General features: G+C 41.0%; 2 protein-coding genes across 6 annotated transcripts; one reads left to right on the plus strand and one right to left on the minus strand.

Annotated features, from left to right (window-relative positions):
• Window positions 1-490: 490 nt before the first annotated feature.
• Window positions 491-14,830, minus strand: LOC117431165 (centriolar coiled-coil protein of 110 kDa-like). Of its 4 annotated transcripts, none has more exons than XM_058995804.1 (15): window positions 14,740-14,830; window positions 13,710-13,838; window positions 11,633-11,785; window positions 9,551-9,679; window positions 6,585-7,905; window positions 5,877-6,004; window positions 5,453-5,630; window positions 4,881-4,990; window positions 4,586-4,702; window positions 4,175-4,276; window positions 3,962-4,078; window positions 3,779-3,858; window positions 3,113-3,178; window positions 2,908-2,967; window positions 491-2,226 (listed from the first exon to the last, which is right to left on the minus strand). In XM_058995804.1, exons 2-15 carry the CDS (start codon window positions 13,734-13,736, stop codon window positions 2,151-2,153), a joined length of 2,664 nt encoding a protein of 887 aa, XP_058851787.1. In that variant the 5' UTR covers window positions 13,737-13,838; window positions 14,740-14,830; the 3' UTR covers window positions 491-2,150. The 4 variants fall into 4 exon arrangements, with proteins under 4 accessions (XP_058851787.1, XP_033907738.2, XP_058851788.1 ...); XM_034051847.3 differs by lacking the exon at window positions 14,740-14,830 and adding an exon at window positions 14,491-14,603; XM_058995805.1 differs by lacking the exon at window positions 14,740-14,830 and having other exon boundaries at window positions 5,877-6,001; window positions 13,710-14,446.
• An 83-nt stretch (window positions 14,831-14,913) lies between these two features.
• gde1 (glycerophosphodiester phosphodiesterase 1) lies at window positions 14,914-19,411 on the plus strand. 2 transcript variants are annotated; one of them, XM_034052170.3, is made up of 6 exons: window positions 14,914-15,196; window positions 15,955-16,130; window positions 16,368-16,473; window positions 16,594-16,686; window positions 17,328-17,539; window positions 17,919-19,406. In XM_034052170.3, exons 1-6 carry the CDS (start codon window positions 14,930-14,932, stop codon window positions 18,064-18,066), a joined length of 1,002 nt encoding a protein of 333 aa, XP_033908061.1. In that variant the 5' UTR covers window positions 14,914-14,929; the 3' UTR covers window positions 18,067-19,406. The 2 variants fall into 2 exon arrangements, with proteins under 2 accessions (XP_033908061.1, XP_058851790.1); XM_058995807.1 differs by lacking the exon at window positions 14,914-15,196 and adding an exon at window positions 15,447-15,566 and having other exon boundaries at window positions 17,919-19,411.
• The last annotated feature ends 900 nt before the right edge of the window (window positions 19,412-20,311 follow it).

The raw sequence follows: 20,311 nt of genomic DNA on the forward strand, positions 1-20,311 counted from the left end.
TATCATTCATGGAAACTAATTTTAGCAGTGTATTATGATGCAAACAGTGTCATAACCACAGCTGACATTCCACCGAGGTCACACTCAGGTTTCAAGCTATAGCTGACAGTATTTATATGACTGCTTGGTATTTACTATTAAATCTATGTTAAACAAAAAACCAACAGAGAAAATGAAGGAGTCTTTTGTACTTTTCCAGAATTTTTACATGAGCATCGCATTTGATGATGCAAAAAAACAACCTTGTGTCCTCATAGCTAGTTACGGCCATGGGTGCAAAAATGAATAGAAAATATCTATTTTTTGACATGAAGGATTTCTACAGTTTAAATGTTCTATCATGGACTCATTTAAGCTTATGAAATGCATCTATTTTTTAAATTTTAATTCTCCTTAGGTATACATCTTACTGTTCCATGTAAATGTAACAAATACATCCTCCCTTTGTGGGCAGCTACAGAAGTGTAGTAAAAAATAGCAGAAAGGCTGGTTTGTTTAACAGGACAATTTTATTACAACATGCTTATAAACAGGAACAAGTAAGAATATTATACAAAAAATAATAAATACAATTCAAAATCGTCATGTAAGGAAGTCATTAAAAAAAAAAAAAAAAAAAAAACAACAACATTGCAATACAACATGTCATCTGATTATTAAACTGCAGAGCCCGTGGGCTGGTTGGCTGATCAGCTCTGGCACTTGAAGGCATCTGAAATGGCACCAAGGCTCACTGCCATTTGCAAGAGGGTGAACTCAATGGACTGCAGTTTGGATTCTCTGGCATGTAGGACCAGAGAAATGCAGAACAAAAGCCGTCTGCAGTTCTGTTAAGATACAGCAGGTGGCACTTAAGGAAGATACTGTAAGATATTAAAGTGATACAGATTGTGGGTGTTTTTCAAATGACCTGATTCCCAACTCTACACTGTATAATTTAAGCTTTTACAGATTTGGAGAAATAGCAAGGGCAGGTTCCAAATTTCTAGAGGGTATTTTCAAGCTGCTTCGAGAAATACAGCCAGGCGAACATCTTCCTGAACTCAATGAATTCGAGGGAAGGTACCAGAGTTAACAAGGGAAAGAAAAGACATTACACTCTGTATTACTTTATATTACTATATCAACACCTATGGTATCACAGCAGCACTGCAGTTCAGTTTTTTGCCCCTTTAAAAGCATAAAAGGCATGTTAAGAGCAAAAGCAACATTCGCTATATAACTTTACTAAACAATCTATGTATCTAAACTTGCATATTATACAGATAAATAGTTTAAAAAGCTACTGCTTTATTTTATTTTATTATTATTTTATTTGCACTGAACAAGCAGATGCTTCTTTACAATCAAATACAATGAAAGCTGCACTATGATGTGAAAAAGCTCTAAAACAAAAATCAACCCCAATGTGCGCTTGGCATTAAGTCAGGCAAAATTATACAGATTCCGCTCTGCTGACAAATGGCAGCAGCAAGGGGCGCTGTTGTTCAAGCTGTACTGCAATTGAAGACATCCGTGGCTTGGCTGGCTATTGTTTAGGAGACAGGACTGTGACCACTTGAACTTAAATGAAGAGTTATACTTTAAGAACCAGGCTTTCTGACCTGTCACCAGTATTCTGTTTTTAAAAATATAATTAAAAAAAAAAACATCCAACCTTGAAGGTAGGTGATCTACTTAAATGAAAATAATTTCTATTAGCAGCTTTATAGCTGCCTGGAGTATACCTGTCATTGGTCACAGAAGGCTAAAATAATGAATGTTTCTTACTCATTAGCAAAACAATATTCCAACAACTCCTACTTTATACTGTCTTGTTTTCTGTCCAGGATCACTTCCTGTGCAGCAGGCATTAAGAAGCCACTTGAGCCTCACACAGCAGGCTCAGGCAGCTTCCCATTACCTTCAGCACAGGAAGTGAACAAGGACAGGGTGAAACTTCTAGTGTTGTGGTAGGAGTAATGTGCTCCAGAAGACTCAAAGGCAACAGTACTTGTAAGAATGTACACCTCAAAAGGTTAAGTGAATTTTGTAAAATAGTTCCAAAAAGTGCAGTGGGCACTTTGAGGAAGTTCTGTCACATGGTTAAATTGATGGCTTGCCTGGTGTGGGTTGGCAATGTATTGTGATTGGCCTGGTTCCCTCAGGGCCTATCCCAGAGAATGCTGCTTTCTCAGGCTGTCTGAGCGCTTCACTCGCTCCTCTGGGCCCTTCCTATACAAACTCCTGATGGGAGAGAGAGAGAGAGAGAGAGAGAGAGAGAGAGAGAGAGAGAGAGAGAGAGAGAGAGAGAGAGAGAGAGAGAGAGAAAGAAAGAGAGAGAGAGAAAGAAAGAAAGAAAAAGAAAGAAAGAAAGAAAGAAAGAAAGAAAGAAAGAAAGAAAGAGAGGGAGGAGGTCAAGTTTACTGTCCTATATAAAGTGGCACTATGTTCCAATTTGCAGGGCCACTGAATTCAATTCATATTGTGACTTACTGTACACTCAGAATTTACTAATACTAATGAAGATACCCTATACCAGAATTTGACATCAGGAGTGAGTTTATTTATTTTTTGTGTCCTTTTATTTACACAGAACTGTTGTGAATGCTTAGTTTAAGCAAGTGCCAGCACAGGTTATTTATTTATTTCTCTGAAGCTTTCTTGTGGCTACTCTGAGGCATTGTCCAGTTTAGGTTATAAGCAAATTGCATCTTGCAATTGCAAGACTAGAGTAGATATATCTCCGAACAAGCAAGCATGCATAAACTGTTTGTAACAAATTGTTGTACTTTCCTTAAACAATAACCTGGTGCAAATTACACATTGGTCTAAAGATCTTGATAAAGCTGTCCCAATCTTCTGTAACTGTTAAAAATATCATGTCCCACCACCCTCCCAAAACAGAGTGCCCCCTGCCTTACTCACCCCTGTCGACAGAGCTGCCCTTGTAGAGGGGCATTCTGCCCCTGGTTTGGCTGGAGGATCCTGAGAGGGACAGAAATATCAGAGTATCAGTGAGAAGCTGAATATCGCAGCCCAGCACTGAAACATAACCTTTTTCATTCTTTCCCCACAAACAACCTGCTTTTTCAGTTACTGAGGTTGGGAAGAGCTGATGTTTTATAGGTACCTGTTGGTTGGTGGGCTCTTTGGTTTCTGTTGGGTCCTTTTGTTCGGTCCAGTCATCTCCGTGACCCTGATAAGAAAAATATCTAGCTCCTTAAAATGAGTACTAACCAATGCTTTAAAATGAATATTCCTACCTCTTATTTGCTTTATTAACATTTGAAAATGTCCACCCACATTTATTGTGCAGATAATATTTTGGTTCTTCACTTTTGTTATGTTAATTCAGCATATCAATATATTTTAAATACAATACTATGAATAATAATAATATAATATAATATATTTATATAGCGCCTTTCATAGTGGACCACCATCACAAAGTGCTTTACAGAGGTAGGCTGTGAACTGTGCATTATATGCAGAGTCACTTACAATAGGACATTGATTTAACATCTCATCCGCAGGATGGAGCACAAGGAGGTTAAGTGACTTGCTCAGGGTCACACAGGGAGTCAGTCAGTGGCAGAGGTGGGATTTGAACCGGTGACCTTCTGGTTACAAGCCCTGGACTAGACTTATTGATGACCCGTCTTACTTTCCTGTATTTAAAGTAATCACTGTTACTACCAGACAGGAGTCTCCTCTATTCAGGGTACTTGATAACTCATAAATTTACAGCACTACCAGACTGTCGTGTAACTGCAATACAGTGGTGTTGATGACTCACCTCATTTGCTTCTTTCTGTCCAGGGATTTCTGGGTTGCTGCAGACAAGGTGACCTTCTCTCGTGGGCTTTTGAACTTCTCCTAAAATTACAATATATGCCATTAAAATAATGTCTCCATTGTGCTCTCTCGCACCATACAAAGAGCACAGGCCCCTCCTCCCTTTGCTACAGGATGTCCTTACCATCTCTCGCAGCTTCCTCTCCCTGCGCAACTCCCGGTCTTGCTGCAGCAGACCCAGCCTCTCATTCTGTGGCATCAGGAAGAAGATGTCATGCACGTCATACAGGGCGGCACGCAGCTAGGGAGCAAAGACAGAGCAGAGATCACACCTGAACGTCACCAAGCTGGCGTCAGGGACTAAGGTAAAAAGCATCACCAGACTGCTGCAGTGTACCTGTGCCAGCACCCTCTCCTGCAGAGACACATCCTGCGCAGAGGCTGCCCCTCTCTTCAGGGAACCTTCAGTCTTGAAAGTCTTGATGAACTCCAGCGTGTCCTGCAAATACATATTGCATCTTTATGTTAATAAAGCTTGATAGTAGCAGTCCAGGTATCACTGAATCCTTAAATCGTACAGCTAAATATAGGTGTTTTGCACAATTGATTGAGATGGTTGTTAAATTATTGTATTTTATTTTTGTAACATTGTTAATCATTTGTTGTTCCTATAACTTCACAAGAGTCTTGCCCAGGTTACAAAAATGGAACCTAAACTAAAACTAAACACTCACTTAGCTTTCTTCACACAAAAGCGCAAAACACCAAAATCCTGAACAGCCAGGCTTGGTGCTCTGTGAGTACTGACCCGGACTGTCTGTCGCAGGTGTTTGACTTTCTCAGTTTGCAGCATTCTGCGAGTCAGGAATCCCTTTGCCAGGGCACTCAGCTTACACAGCCGCTGATGAACCTCTGGAGAGTTTGCCTGCGGGACACAAGAAGAATACAGTTTTTAAAACCCAGGCAACGTTTATTTAATATGGCCAACAGTGGCAGAGCATGCAGCAGGTGGAATTATTGATTGGATATCCAGGTTATTGTCATCCACACTGTCACACACATTGACAGGCCCCTGTAACTCAGGAGTGCTTGAGTCCTCTCACCTGAGACCACCTGATTCTTGGTTTGCAGCCCCCACGGTGAGGTCCCCATAGGTAGAAGGGGGACTGGGCTGAGGGTTGGGGGGTTCCAGGACTAAGTTGGGGATGGAAACCTGCCATGAAACATGGGAGCATCAGAGACAGAATGGCAAGACGACACAAGGAGGCTTATCTACTATAATGCATCTAAAACATTTTTACTGTATGTAATATTCCATTCATGTTGTGTTTATTGGAGATACTACAGGCCTAGATGGTGTAAAACAGACAATACAAGATACCACACAATTTGAATGTTTATTAAATGATCTTGGATTGAATTGCTTTCCACTATAGAGAACTACCCTAGTATTGTAATTAGCTAGGCTTTACTAATCCTTCATCTTGATTTCTTTTAGGTTTCAGCCATACGTCTACAAGCCATAGTCATAGCATGTGCTTGCATACTTGTGTATATTTACTGTGGAGGACAGATTCAGTCCCTGGGAAGAGTGTGGCCAAGAGATTCTGTGCTTCAGTGCAGTAGGACTGGGAGGCACTGTGACCTATAAGTTAAAGGAGGTGGAGCGGCTTACCTATGCTGTGTGAGATGTTGCCAGTGTGAATATCTCCCTGTGTCAGAGTCGTTGCGCTGGGACAGCTCCCACTGATTGCCCTCCAGTCTGGTTCAGTTTCTATAGAGATTCGTCGTTCACCAGGATGAGAAAGTTCCACTCGCTTGTCCCTCAACCGTCTCTCCTGTTCCTCCATCTCCTTTAGAGACACAAGCACAACACACATAACTGACAGATCAACACAGACGCTTCCACACAGCAGATACAGACAGACAATCAAAGACAATCATGGTGTGGAATCTGAAGCTAATAAATGAAAATTTACAAACCGGAAAAGCCCAAATAAATAATGGGGATTGTTTAGCTTTACCAGTTTTTCTATTTACTGTCTAGGACCCTGCACACATTCACTGTGCTGCTAGCGTGACGCCGTCTGATGACTGACCTGTCTGAAGCTCTCCTGCTCCCTCTCCTGCTCAGCGATCAGCAGGGACAGCTGCAAAGCGTGCTCTTCCTCCAGCCTGCGCCTCATTGCCTCCAGAGCCAGCATCTGCCTTTTAACCAGCGCCTCTTCTGGGAAACAAAAACACAGTTAGCAACCCCTCTCTGCCCCAGCGAAGATATTATAAACTCGAGATACCGCATAGTTGTTTCCTGACTCCTCCCTCCTCTCACTAATTATAAATATTTGCACATAACTAACAAGTTAAATGATAGTTTAAATGAAAGACCAATGCTCAATTATAAAAATAGTCTCAATTCATTTTTTCTAGCAACGTAACCTGCAGTGACACATCAAGGTTTTGGGGGGTGGGGGTGATGAGCTGGTTGCAATAAGGGGCACAGGGAATACTGGTCTGGATTCAGATGGGACAGGTTCCATAATAACACAATCAACACCTCCCTGCACTGCAATTAAAAGACTGAGCAAGTGCAAATTGCTCTTATTAAGAGTCTTGTTCCACTGGTACCAGCAGCCAACATACTTATTAAAGCTGCACTGTATTGACACACAGCATTGTAAGAGCTTTGGGGCAACGTGAAGTCATCCAGTGTAATCTGAGAGTGCCTGAAAAATAAAATCCTATAAAATGCTGTTAACCCATCACAACATACTGGACAGGACATACCCCTGGTTCCCTGGCGCACTCACCAACATCGCTGGAGGATGATTCAGTCTTGCTGTAGCCCCCCTGCTCTTCACCTGGTGTGCCTGGATGACTGGTGTTCAGCTGTCTCTCTCTGGATCCCCGCAGCTCCAGGTCCAGCCTCCTCTTGGAGGTGGTCTCGGGATGCTCCTCAGCCCCGGGGCTGCCCACGTGGGGTAGCAGCAGCACAGGGGAGGGGCTCTCCACATTGTAAGACTTGTTGAGGGGGGCGGGGGAGCGCCGGCGTGGAGCTCTCCTGGGCAGACTGTCCTGGAACCCAGGGCCTGTCTCCTCCGCAATGTTCAGACTGGAAGACGAGACGCTGTCCATGGTGTGCGAGCGCCTGCGGAAAGATGCATCTCCGATCACGCTGTCTCCCTGGGGGGCGATGCCAGAGCGGCTATGCCTCCTACTGCCAGAAAAGGGTGCATGGGAGGTCCAGGGCGAGGCCTCAACAGGGACTGGAGACTGAGGTGCGGAGAGCTCAGAACTGGTTGTGAGCACTTTGTTGATGCAGAATGCCGGTTCTCCAGATGCAGCCTGTGGCGTCAGGCTCTCCCTTTGTGGGTTCTGCCCTGTGTGGTGTTGCCCCTTGTCTGCCATAAGACTGTACTCACAGGCACTCAGGGGACGTGGTATGACAATGTTTCCTGCAGAGAGAGGGCGTGGCCGGCGCCTGTGCACCCTTGGGCTCAGGCTGGGCTCAGGACTGGGCAGCCGTGCGTAGGACCCAGTCAGGCTGCGGGGCAACAGGGAGATTGACTCCGGACTGTCTGAATCGGAGCCTGCAGACTGCTGATTGGGAGGGGTGCTGGGCCTAGCAGGGCTGGTGACATCCCACACTACAGGGCTACAGCTGCGACAAGGGGGCTGACCCTTCCCCCAGAGCTCTCCTGTCCCCCCACTGCCCTCGTTCTCCTTATCCGAGAGGCTCTCCCCACGTGCCGCTCCCAACTTGTGGCTGCCCCGGACCCCACGTCTGCCCTGCTCCCTCTCCATGTACTCCCGAGACTTCCTCAGCAAGCTCTGCAGACTCACAGCGTAGCTGCTGGCTTCCTCGTCCTCCTCCTCCCCCCTCAAGCCCAGGGTTGGTATGGGAGTGGGGTGTTCTGCAATGATGGGGGATGCAGGGGCGAGGACACCGTTCTGCTCTTGGGGATGCTCTCTTGCACTGCTCCTTGGAGGCACACTAGCAACCCCTGACACTCTTCCCTTTGGCAGCCCATTCATGTCAGGAAGAAGGGCAAACCCATTCCTGGCCTCTGATTTTTGGGAGTGATCATCTGAAGCAGACACCTGCTCACCTGCATTTGGCACCTTCCGTACCTGTAGGTATTCAGGAGAGATCAATTATAGATCTGGTGTGAGACAATGGGACATGTTTACACAATTTAGCTCTGGAAGCAAAACAGAAATTACCAAATAGTGTTATATTATACTGGTAACATTTTAAAACAGCTGATCAAGGGCTTATAAAGAGGACTATCCTTTAGAATATGTGTAAAAAAAAAATGGATATGTCAAAATCACCTGTAATTTATGAGCAGCCTTGATACAGAGCTTTACGGCATAAATCATCATTCAAACATTATCATTAAAATAAAGCAGGGCTAAAATAACAAAAAATAAATAAAAATAAAAATAACTTCATAATGGAAATGAAAGTACATGCATACCTACATTTATTTCATATTGCTTCACATTTAATCTGCATCAGCATGTATGCTTGGATATTTTATTTTCAGTGACCAAAGCAAGTAGTTACAAGTCACACGACTAAAATACATTCAATGGAATTGGTTCAGTTATAAACAAAAATGGCACAAAAGCAGCTGACAATAAATAAATTTCTACCTACATCGGCCGCAGCCAAAACATGTAATCAGTCCAAAGCTACAACAACAGCTGATCTATCCGCAGTAAAACATCAAGTATGTTGATCCTTAAAACCCATTATTATGTTGCTTTCAGCTTCAGTGGTGATACAGCCAGACTGTTGACCTGTGATCATCCAAACAAGGACGGTTGTGTGTTTTCCAGTTAGTCCGAGGGGGGTAGAGTCTGCTGCAGTTAATAATGAGCCCTGACACTTGAGACAAGCACGCTCCCTTGGCCGCTTTGTGGTTTCCAAGCAGGCAGCTGTAAACAAAGACTGGATCTGGATGGTAAGCATAGCCAGGGGGACAACTGTAAAGAACAACTATTAAATAACGCTTATTAAATAACTACATGTTGTTCCTTGGTTGAGATACATTGCCAGACAGGCAACCACCAATCATGGACATGATATCTGGCTGAACTAAAAAAGTGAATAAACAAACAACTGCAGTCAAAGTGTATTCATTTGGTTAAAAATAACCATGGGTTTTAGTTATAATGCACTTTGTACCTGCAGTTAATCATCTACATAGTTTATTTAAGAACAAGCTTCCACACAGATACGCTTCAAAATAGAAATTTACACAGCACACTTTTTCTTTGGTTTTTTAGGCACCATAAAAAAATGTGCAATTTAGCATTGGTCTGAACTTATTACAGGGTATAAAAAAATATGTGAGAAATTGAATCTGTATTTTAAAATAAGGAGAACTCATCCTACTTATTTATTTGTACATCTATAAAGAAAATTGCAAATTGAAAGATACTGGTTCATTTTTGTTGTCTTGAAATACTACAACAAGGAATCTGTTGCTTCACAGGCATATGATCCGATATAATCCATGTTTAATCATTTTACACTATAGGTACACTTGCCAACTTACTTTCCTTTGATTTTCTTTCTTTTTATTGATGCTCTGGCCTTGATTCATACTAAATTTTATTAGCTCCAATAAGCAACTCATTGAAGTTTGACTTGCCTTTTCACAACCTTGGGCAATACTTGGCATTAATAAGTATTTCAGTTATTTCTTTCCAGCGCTGACAATGAGCAGAGCAGACAATACCATGCTGTTCCACCCAGGACACTGACCTGCACACTTTCCAGGATCTTTTGAACCCGAGTCAGCAAGGCGCTCCTCCTCAGACCATGGCTCGCAGTCTCCAGCTCTACAGCGCGGTGCCTGTACTGAGTCATCTCCTGCCGTCGCTCCAAGGTCAGCTGGAACAAAATCAGCACATCACAGCATTAGGATAACGTATTCTATTATTCAGAAAACAGTAATAGAATATCCTGATATGATGAAGACTGTTTATGTGAGTGGAACATTCTGTTTGCTTAATAGTAATGGTATTGCTTGCAGGGGTGGCGAGTAACCATATCCTAAAACCAACAGAGACACTTAACTGCACAGTCTACATTCAATAAATATCTTGAATTCCTAGCCTGTGCGGGGTGAGACTGGCAAGATAACAAAACCAGAATTTGGTAAACAAAACTGCATTTTCAAGTTTGTGTAAAAACTTGCTTCCCTCTCTATTGTAGCACTTTGTGTGTCTGGCAAAATAATCCACAGCAGCACTGCCCCAGGGACTTACCCCTGTCAACAATCAATAACTCGATTGTGATAATCAATAGCTGCAGTGACCTACATAAAAAGCCGTTAGTCCCCTTGGCTCTTTCAGCTCTCGGAACATGGTTGAAAACAAGTGAGCAACACCAAGGTCAGCTTTTACAACTTCTCTTATCCACGTTAACTAACCATGTCTTGACAAAGAAACAAAAAAGGAAATCAGTTGAGGCAAAAGAGGCTTAATGCAAAATGAGTCCCTCTTTTTTCTTTCTTTAACATTTTCCAGTAACAAAGAGCACAGTCAATATCTTCGCTATAGTCTCTTCAACCCCCAGTCTCTCAGTTCACTAGTCCTACCAGAAAACTCAACAAGACAAAACACTGCATTTTACAAACTGTACGTATCCATATTGGACATTTCTACATTACATTCTTAAATCACCAAATACTACTAGAATAAAAAAAATAAAATAAAAACTGTAACCTGAGTCACACACACACAAACAGAATTAAACCACTGTGGGTTAGATTACACAACACAGTAATCCACTATTGTGTTCTTTGAGAAGCAAAATACAGAAGGATCAATGATATGGTAAATGTCCGTACTTCATGAACTTGTTTAGACATAATTCTCCTCAGTCTTAAAATAATTTCCCACACACCTTATACTGTATAAGGAGCCTTGTGTACAGTACAGACTAATCTATGTTAACCAGCCAGTATCCACATTAACCAATTTACCCTTATTTACTGATCATTTTTTTACTTTTAAAAGTATTTTAAAATTGTTTATTAGTTCTGTAGACTATTAGACATATCAAGCTTTCACTACAAACACATTATATATATATATATATATATATATATATATATATATATATATATATATATATATATATATATATATATATATATATATATATATATATATATAAGCATTACCAACAAAATAAAAAATGTAATCACAGATGAAACTTTAACTGCTTCTTGATTGACAGTTTTACAGCAGTAGTTATTTATTTATTTAGCTATAAAGCAGTTTACCTCTGAGCTTTCTGACTTCTTGATAGTAATCCAGTCTAATCTGACCAGCAGCTATTCTCAAGTATTCCTCGACTGGTTTATGTCTTGGGACTGGCTTGTTTTGTATGTCGATGTGACAGCGATGCTGCTAAAATCCGAATGAGTTCCCAGCCTGAGCGTTTCTCTGTCACTGTACCTGTCAACACGTGCAGCTCACAGCCTGCTGTAAACAGCAACCACGCTGGGGACAATCCACACGGTAACCATGCATTGAGAAACTCAAACACAGGCACATGACAGTGTGAGGTAATGCAGCTAAAATAACCTTGTGAGAAAAGTACCTAAATCACATGTACATATGTTATCAGTTCCAGGCGGATTGATCTCAAATTCCCGTTTGAGAATTTAGGATAGTTCTGAAACCCAGGACTGGGTTCCATGCTGGTGCTAAATTCGGACCTGCTATATGAGCGACATGTGGGAAATGTTTGGAGGAAAAATGGAAAGAAGCTATTGACCCTAAATGTTATGGGATGTGGTCAAGCACACACTATCTCTACTTTGAGAATCCTTACCAGAGGTGACAGGGCAGGAACACCATGGAACTGGATAATGGAGAGCCCCCCCTGTTGGCTGACAGGCAGAATGCGGGGCTGCACCTCCCCCTGGATCTGAGCCAGGTGCTTTGTATAGAACGCCTCATAGTCTTCCATCTCACCACTGGTAAACTGCACAAACACAAACCAAGAGAGCAAGCAATAGTATTGTTATGAAGAAATGGAAAAACAGAACGCATGGTTAAAAACTAGATGCTGTAATTATCTCAGAAGTCTAAACTATGTGGATCCAGCAGACAGACACCAAGAAAAGCATTTTTTTTTTTGTAAATTGACTGGGGACACTGCAGCTTCATGTCTGGCCAAATTAGTTTCTGGCCAAGTGAGTCTAAATGAAATAGTTACAGTACTGTACCTGGGGCCAGGGCAATTAAAACAGAGGGGTGAAAGAGGCTTGCAAAACTTAAGCTACGTGGGGCAAATTCTTATATTTAGGGAGATAGGGAGACTGCCTTACAATGCTTTTGCAAAATCTGACCTGCATGTTACTGTCGATTCTAAAACGATGCTCATATTTCAAAAGCAAAAATCTATTGACAGCATATAGCTACCTAAAAGTCTGTTAGCCATACACAGCTCAATCACACATAGACACATGCTTTATGGGGCTGTCTCCCATATCTCAGCAACACAGCCATGACCCGAGGCCTGGCATGCCCACAGAGCATCAAACTGCACATGCTCTGTGCTGAGTTGTGTTTCCATGGTCATGATTAGTGGCACTAAAACTAAACAAAAGCACTGTGTGAGAGGCCTTATGAGTTAAACGGACAATTGCAACTGGACTTCAATTCAAAAGCAGTGACAGCTGCAAATCTAATGAATAGACGGATTTAATGTTTTTTTCTGACACACTTGGTAAAAGGTCTATTTCAGCAAGTGGATCCACTGAAATGTAATTCTATCAGTAAAAATCCTTCAATTCAAACCTTATTTATCAAAGCTAGCGAGAAACAACAAGAAACACACATATGGTCTTTTATATTGTGCAATACACATTATAAAATGTGCACTGAAATGGTCCCTTTGGATAAGATTTGGAAATGATTGGTTAAAGAGGGAATATAAAATCAAAACCTAGTAATAATCTGAGGTGAAAGCCCTAAAGGTTTACTACAATTTCTCTCATTTTTTTTTCTCTCTCTAAGTGAGATGAAGTCATTTTCCAAGTGTGTCCTGTGGGACACCACATACAACAGATCCACACAATAGGTCTTAATTATTAGGCTTAAATAAAGCATCATTGTTTTTCAAAATAGTTTTTTTTTTTTTTTTTTTGTTAAGTATTCATTTAATATTCTTAATGCCCTGCTTCTGAAATCTACTTTTAAATAAAATATCTTGTAAGTAAGCTATTTCATTACTGTAATATTCCCCATTGAGTACTTGGTATTTACAAATAGTAACAGTAAGTTTGATAGTGAAATCAAACGATTACAGGATGACAGTTTAAAATGACTGATTCCAGTAGAAGTCCACTGCCCCAGAAACCTACTTCATACAAGACACACAGGTATCGGCACATTATGTTAGTTTTAAACCAAAAATCAATAACCTTAAATCATTCAAGTCAATTAATTAAACAAATTTCACAACACAATCTACAAAGACATGCTCTTGGTTTATTATCAAAGAAAAAAAATCAGAAAATGTATGCCAATTCTTTCTTGCAATATGGGTTTGTCTACAATAATATTATAGCAAAACGTGCAGTATTATTCCATATCCCACTTTCAATATAGCTTCATTAGCTAGCTAAACATGTAAAATCTGAGATCATCAATCAGCCTTCATAGCCTCGTAATGTTTGTATAGTAACCTTAGCAGCTACTGACATCAGTCAATAATGCGTTGTTCTGGTAATTAATAATGTGATAATACTTAACACCATAAATAATAACGGGATGTACAAATACAAACAAATATTGTGTTTTGCAAATTTTAAAAAGAAAAGAAGAAAAACAACAGAAAAGAACATGTAAATCAGAAAATACAAAAATACAAATCATGAATCAAATTACACAAAAGTACCCACCCGCCTTACCAACCATGCACTGTACATGTAATTCTGCCTAGAACATTCTCCAGGCTGTCTCTGTTACTCCCTGGTCGATGTATATCTCTTTCTTAACTGGGAGTGCTGAACGGTTTGTGTTGTCGGTTACTGATTTAAAAAAAAAAAAAACATAACCTTTATTTTTGTCCGTTTATGATGTAAAATACCAGTGCCCGCCTCCTCATCGCAGCCGCCATCTTCCGGCGGCAACACCGCTTCCTAGCAACCCAAGTCCTCATCTACTAACTGGAAACACGCCCAAAAGGAACGCCTTCTTATCTGTTCAAAATAACACAGTTATCGACACAAGCGACGCATTTTAAGGGAGGAGATAATCGTCTCCACGCCCATAATAAACCATGCCCCCAAAGCATGCCGCCGTGAAAAAAATATTACCCGTTACATGGGGAATTAATTTTAGGAGTAATGTGTATTTTGTAGTAGTGGTGGGGTTGAAATTGTCAAAATTAACACACCAATGATGGAACAGTTTGTTGGTCTGGGTTAAACGATGTTATTAAGAAACCAAAATCTAACATACAGATGTTTTTTTTGGTTTTTTTTGAAAATCGGTGAGCTGACACTGACTAAATCCCAGCTCAGTCACTGAGTCTATGTGTGACCTTGAGCAAGTCACTTAACCTCCTTGTGCTCCGTCTTTTCGGGTGAGACGTTTTTGTAAGTAACTCTGCAGCTGATGCATACCAAATAATAATAATATTAACTAGCATTGTGTCACATTTTAATTAAACTTCATCACCTAGGATGTTGCTTTGGTCCCATTTTTCAGTTGCAGAAAATGCCATTTGTTTCGCAATACCGCAGTGACTATGTTCTGCTTTGTATTGCAATGCAGTATATTTTGCAATCGTGCAGGCTCCTATGATACACGTAGTCATGCATGCATGCCAATACAGATTACGTGTTGTATGATATTTATCAGCCTAACCATGTGATGCAGTTCACATGTTTTTGCGTTATTATTATTACAGACAACGTAACAGGTAACCTGCAATACGATATTACAGTCAAGGGCAGCAGCATTCACGACCGTCGTGGGCAGGCGATCATCCTTGCTGTTTCACAACGACTGCTTCCTGTGTCAGCCTCGCCTAACAAAGGCAGGAAATTGAGTGCTCTGGGATTGAAGAACCCAGACTCAAACTAGGGGCCCGCTGGTTTTGAACACCGACCCGAGAATGCTTCCGATAGGAGACGGATTTGGCTGTTTCTCTGTCGTGTTCCTGGTTTTGTTGCTGGGGACCAGAAGTCCGCTATGTTCCACCGTGCTAACCGCCTCTGTCTACCTCTTTTTGCTAATGTTCCGGTACCAGCCAGTTCCTGTATCCCGGACCAGGCAGGTCCTGCGGCCCGGCAGAAGAGTAGCCGGTATCGGTATCTCTGTCATTGCACACCGCGGAGGGGCACATGACGCCCCTGAAAATACCCTGGCTGCAATCCGGAAGGTAAGGGGGCAATACCTCACAAGGGCGTGGGTGGGTTAATAAGTGAGCCGCTCAGTGTAAGAAGCCATTTGCTCCGTTCCGCTCCTCCCGAGCAGCTCTGACAGCGCTGCAGAGCAGGTTTCATGATGAGAGTGAGCGGAAAAACGATCCCTCTGAACCGCTCGGTTACATAACGCACCGAGTATGTGTTTGCAATAGCATAAAGTCTGTGTAGTGTCGGTCGTAAAAACGACATGCTTAGCTGTTATCTTATTCATTTTGAATTTAAACGGTCATTTATTAATTGACAAGCTTCCTTTAACTGTTCACTGCTGTGGCTTTAAACTGGGCTATACGACCGCACTGAATGTGAAGCTTACTTCATCCAAAGGTAAATATGCTCTGGGACATACTGACACATAAAATAGCAACATAAAACAAGGACAGTAGTGGGCATTTATATATGGGTTTCCACCTACTGCGAATGTATCACAGTGACCCTCCTCTGCACTTTACAAGCACCTGATTGGCAGTTCTATTTTGGGAACTGCTTATGTAAGTATAATGAAACAGTGCATGGATAAATTTAATGCTTGGAAATCTACTTTCCGTTGTAAACTGATCTTTGGAATTTTATATATATATATATATTTATATATATATATATATAGATATATATATAGATATATAGATATATATAGATAGATAGATAGATAGATAGATACTACAGTACTGACATAACGAAACCGTCAATAATAAGGGTCTTCATCACTCCCCAGGCCAGTGAGAATGGAGCCACAGGAGTGGAGCTGGACTTGGAGTTCACTGCAGACGGTGTCGCCATCCTGATGCATGACAGCACTGTGGACCGCACAACCAATGGGACAGGACCACTCAGTCATCTGACTTACACAGACATTCTAAAGCTGGATGCAGCAGCCAAGCATCGGCTTTGGTAAGCTAGCACTGTACTGGGGAACATTGGGAGGGGAATTGGCAACATAGAGGAAGCTGGGACTTGGGTTAGGAACTCAATACCCAGTAGAAAGGCTTGTGCATATTGTCAATCACTGAGAGTATAGTGTCAGAGCCTAGGTCATGGATACTTCTCTCGTGTGTTCTGTCTTGCAATGGTACACCCTTCTGTCTCTTTAGCTGTATCTTAGGAATCGCTCATCAATTGTGCTTTCAGGAACATTTATCATGGGGAGAAAGTGCCGACACTGGAGGAAGCAATAGAGGAGTCTCTCCGGAACCAGCTCACTATTTACTTTGATGTCAAAGGGCATGCTGACGAGGTACGGGCCAGTCCAATAGAAGAGAAAGAAGAAAAGCACAACACTCAAAATAGATTGATTATTTATTTAAAGACTTTTCCCATTTGGTTCCCAAGAGTAAACCATGTCCCTTTGTGTTAGGCTGCTGCTGCCCTGAAGAAGATGTACCAGAAATATCCCACACTCTACAACAGCAGCATTGTCTGCTCTTTTGAACCTAAGGTCATCTACAAAGTAAGCTTTTTGGTAAATTAAAAAAGGGGGGGAAGAATATGTCTGAAGTTTTATAAAAGCTTGTTTCTTTTTTGCTTTAGAAGGAAAAATGTGCTAAAGGTGGTTTTAGAGTAAAATAGCTTTATGCATCTGACTCATGAAGTTCTATGCCTACTATAGTAGACACTTACTTGCTACTTGCAAAGTGCAAATGAGAGTGTAAAGCTACCAAGAAGGAAGCAGACCCCTTATTTGGCTGTGATATATAGAAGTTGTCTGTGTCTTGTAACCTTTTGTATCCATATATCTTGTGGCTGTGTGTGCATGTGTGTGTTGAACGCATGGTTGTGAGTGTGTTTGATTTAGAAATTCTGAAGTGACCAGGGGAGATAGAGCCAGGTCAAGCTGTACCTGGAGAGCAGTTCAAATTAAGAAATAACCAATGAGGAATGATATAACCAAGTTAAACATGAAAGAGGCTTATTTAGAGCTCTTTGTTAGATCAGAAGAAGACTGCCGCTCTGTATCTCATGCTGTCAATGAAGTCTCGTTTGACTACATTGTTGTAGTGAGCGGATCCATCGGATTCAACCCCCAAAATAACACAGTGAGGCCCAGTTCAGAAGCGTGTTTTACTAAAGCCCGTCCTGTTCTTGTTGCAGATGCGTCAGGCTGACCCGTCCGTGGTGACAGCCCTCACTCACCGGCCCTGGAGCCTGAGTCACCTGGGGGACGGGACGCCCCGCTTCAACTCCCTCTCGAAGCACTACTGGTTCATGCTGCTGGACGTCCTGCTGGACTGGAGTCACCACAGCCTGCTGTGGAACCTGTGTGGGGTCTCTGCCTTCATCATGCAGAAGAATTACATCTCCCCGTGAGTACCTGCTTACTGCTGGCAGCGACGCTGTGTAACTCCCTTCCCAATAACCTATCACTGCACACATAATAATTTACCTCCACTGCACCACCCTTGTATGATGGACATACTTACATTAACATGCCCTGTATATGGAGATAGCAGCACTGTGACAGGATGTTGGCCCTTTTGATTCTTGGCTTTGTATGCAAACAACATATGAAAAACACCGACCTACACCGTCTCGTTCACAGTTTGGAATTCTAAAAGCACCCGGACAAACAATGTAAAGTTATACATTCCTGTTCTGGGGCCAAACTACATAATTTGTATCTGTTTCAGCATGAATGCAACATGCCCCCCTCCCCCTGATCCCTGTGTCTGCTTTCCTTGACAGAGAGTATGTGCGTTTCTGGGAATCCCGAGGAGTTGAAGTTGTGGGCTGGACGATCAATAACTTGGCAGAAAAGGAATATTACCAGAATGTCCTGGGGTGCGGCTACATCACAGACAGTCTGTTGGAAGACTGTGAGCCCCATTACTGACCAAGGGGGTGACCCTAGACTTCAGCCCCCACGTCACTCAGATACCACTCACATTAACAGTGTAGATCATGTTGCATCTCACCAGAACCCAGTGTTCTGTTGTATTTTAATAGATTTTTTTTCTGGTTTCATTTTTTAAATATTTCTTACCAATTTGGTCAATGTAATGTTCAATGTTATTATCACTTCATATGGCTGTATGCTGTAATCGGCTTTTGCAGCAGATAATGCTTACAATGCTGATAGCTGCAGTACTTCCAAATCAGCTGCCAGATCATTTTTTCATTCAACCATTTAAACTTATTTGAAATGTTATTTGAAAAGCCATCACACGAATTTTTGAAAAAAACAAAACAACAAAAAAAGGGTGCTGCTCTTTTTAATTTATATTTTTGCTGCTTGAGCTTCAACAGACTTGAAGATGTTCTCTATAAGCTCCCATTACAGCATGTATGGAACACAAGGGTAGGAAGTGTGTGTCCCTACACCTGAAGTTTCGTTTTGGGAATGTAAGCAACAAGGTTTGCATTCTGATAATCTTGAGTGCACAGAAGGCTAAACTAAAATGTAATATTATTATTTAAATTGTAGTTCATAATTTTATCAGCAAGGAGATGATATTTGGATTATTAAAGAAGGTTTGGAAGGAATGTCTAAAAAAAAAAGATCACTTTCCTGTTTTTTGTGCTCAAAGTTGATGTATCATTTTGTATTTTAACATTCATTCGAGGTTGTAGACTTGTAGCAATCCAAACTGAATTAATTTGGAATCGTTTTGTCTTTCATAACATGCTTTTAATTCTTTTATCATAAAATCTCAGGTAAAATATTTTACTTAGAAAAGTTTGTGCAAGGTGTAAGTCCAAAAGTTCAACAGCTCATTCATTCACTGCATCAGCAGTAACATAGTAAAGCATATCAAAACATCATTAAACATTAACAAGCAAGCACACTGTATTATACTCATAAAACCTCAATGCTCCCAGTGCAATTATCAATCCCTATCAAGTGCTGTTTGAAACACAGGCCATAACACTGTTAATAGGGTGTAAGACTAACATGGATGGCCCAGATTCAATACAATTGAGTGAGGCTGCAAGGTGTTATATTGGGTGGGAGGAAAAATGTATGAAAGTCCTCGTCTTTGAGATTATTTGGACACCAGGAAACCAATCACCTATCTGCTCTCTCTCAAAGTCTGCCTGACCTGTGGTCTTGACTGAAACTGACATGCAACAGATGCCACTTTTTCTGTATTACAAAATACATGAATACAATCACCAATTACTTTAAGCATAGATACATGGAATCAGAGTAAAACTAAAGAGACTGTCGAGACATTAAAAAGAACAAATTCATCAGTCTGCCCATTTGTGCAAGAGCATACTATAGATGTCGGGTGTTTCAATGTCACAATCCTGAATTTGCCTTTGCTTATAGACAAATGGCACAGTTTCAAGTGCCGTGTTCGAGGCTGGCAGCTATAGAAAGTGGTTAATAAAATGCTTACTCCAGCACTACAAGAAACTTGGCTGCTGAGTAAAGGTAAGAGTATTGCATTGCAGTGCCTGCTCCCTCCATGACGGAAGCTGTGTTAATCACATTCGACTTTTTATTTCAGGATATTTAAAACACCAAAAGGCCACAAAAGTACCTGTTTATAACGTTAAGTCAAACATAGATCAGTTATGCATTATGTCCTAGTTTTATAGTCAATTTCTTAAAAAGTTAAACACTGGCATCATTTTAGAGTGATTATATATATATATATATATATATATATATATTGCTACATAATTCAGAAAATTTTTAAAAAAAGTATTTCTTAAGGCCCCAGTTGTAGCATTCAAAAGAGAAGCTAATTTAGGTGATATTTTAGTTCACAGTAAACATAAAAGAATAATTGACAAAATAGGTTCTACGAACATATGCACTAGTAGATGTAAAGTGTGTAAATACATAGACAAACGTAAAAATATAATTAAACATAAGAACACCACATATCCACTAAAAACTAATACCTACTGTAAAAATAGCAATGTTGTTTATGGAATAGCCTGTGAAAAATGTGATGAAATCAAATATGTTGGAGAGACTGGAACTACTTTATATAAAAGAATTCAGAACCACCTTTCATTAATTAGAAATAAAAAAATGAATGAACCAATAGTACAGCACTTCACCAGTCAGGGACATGACATAAATGAAGTAAAGTTTGTAGTATTAGAACAGCTCAAATTAGACA

This window comes from Acipenser ruthenus, chromosome 22, assembly GCF_902713425.1.
Source record: "Acipenser ruthenus chromosome 22, fAciRut3.2 maternal haplotype, whole genome shotgun sequence".
Lineage (NCBI taxonomy): Eukaryota > Metazoa > Chordata > Actinopteri > Acipenseriformes > Acipenseridae > Acipenser > Acipenser ruthenus.

Coding starts and splice junctions, on each gene's coding strand:
- LOC117431165 (XM_058995804.1), bottom strand. CDS start 13,736: ATGTACAGTGCATGGTTGGTAAGGCGG. Junction 3,859..3,961: donor AGAGGAAGCTGCGAGAGATG/GTAAGGACATCC, acceptor TTGTAATTTTAG/GAGAAGTTCAAAAGCCCACG. Junction 2,227..2,907: donor GGGCAGCTCTGTCGACAGGG/GTGAGTAAGGCA, acceptor CTCTCCCATCAG/GAGTTTGTATAGGAAGGGCC.
- gde1 (XM_034052170.3), top strand. CDS start 14,930: ATGCTTCCGATAGGAGACGGATTTGGCTGTTTCTCTGTCGTGTTCCTG. Junction 15,197..15,954: donor CCCTGGCTGCAATCCGGAAG/GTAAGGGGGCAA, acceptor ATCACTCCCCAG/GCCAGTGAGAATGGAGCCAC. Junction 17,540..17,918: donor CAGAAGAATTACATCTCCCC/GTGAGTACCTGC, acceptor TTTCCTTGACAG/AGAGTATGTGCGTTTCTGGG.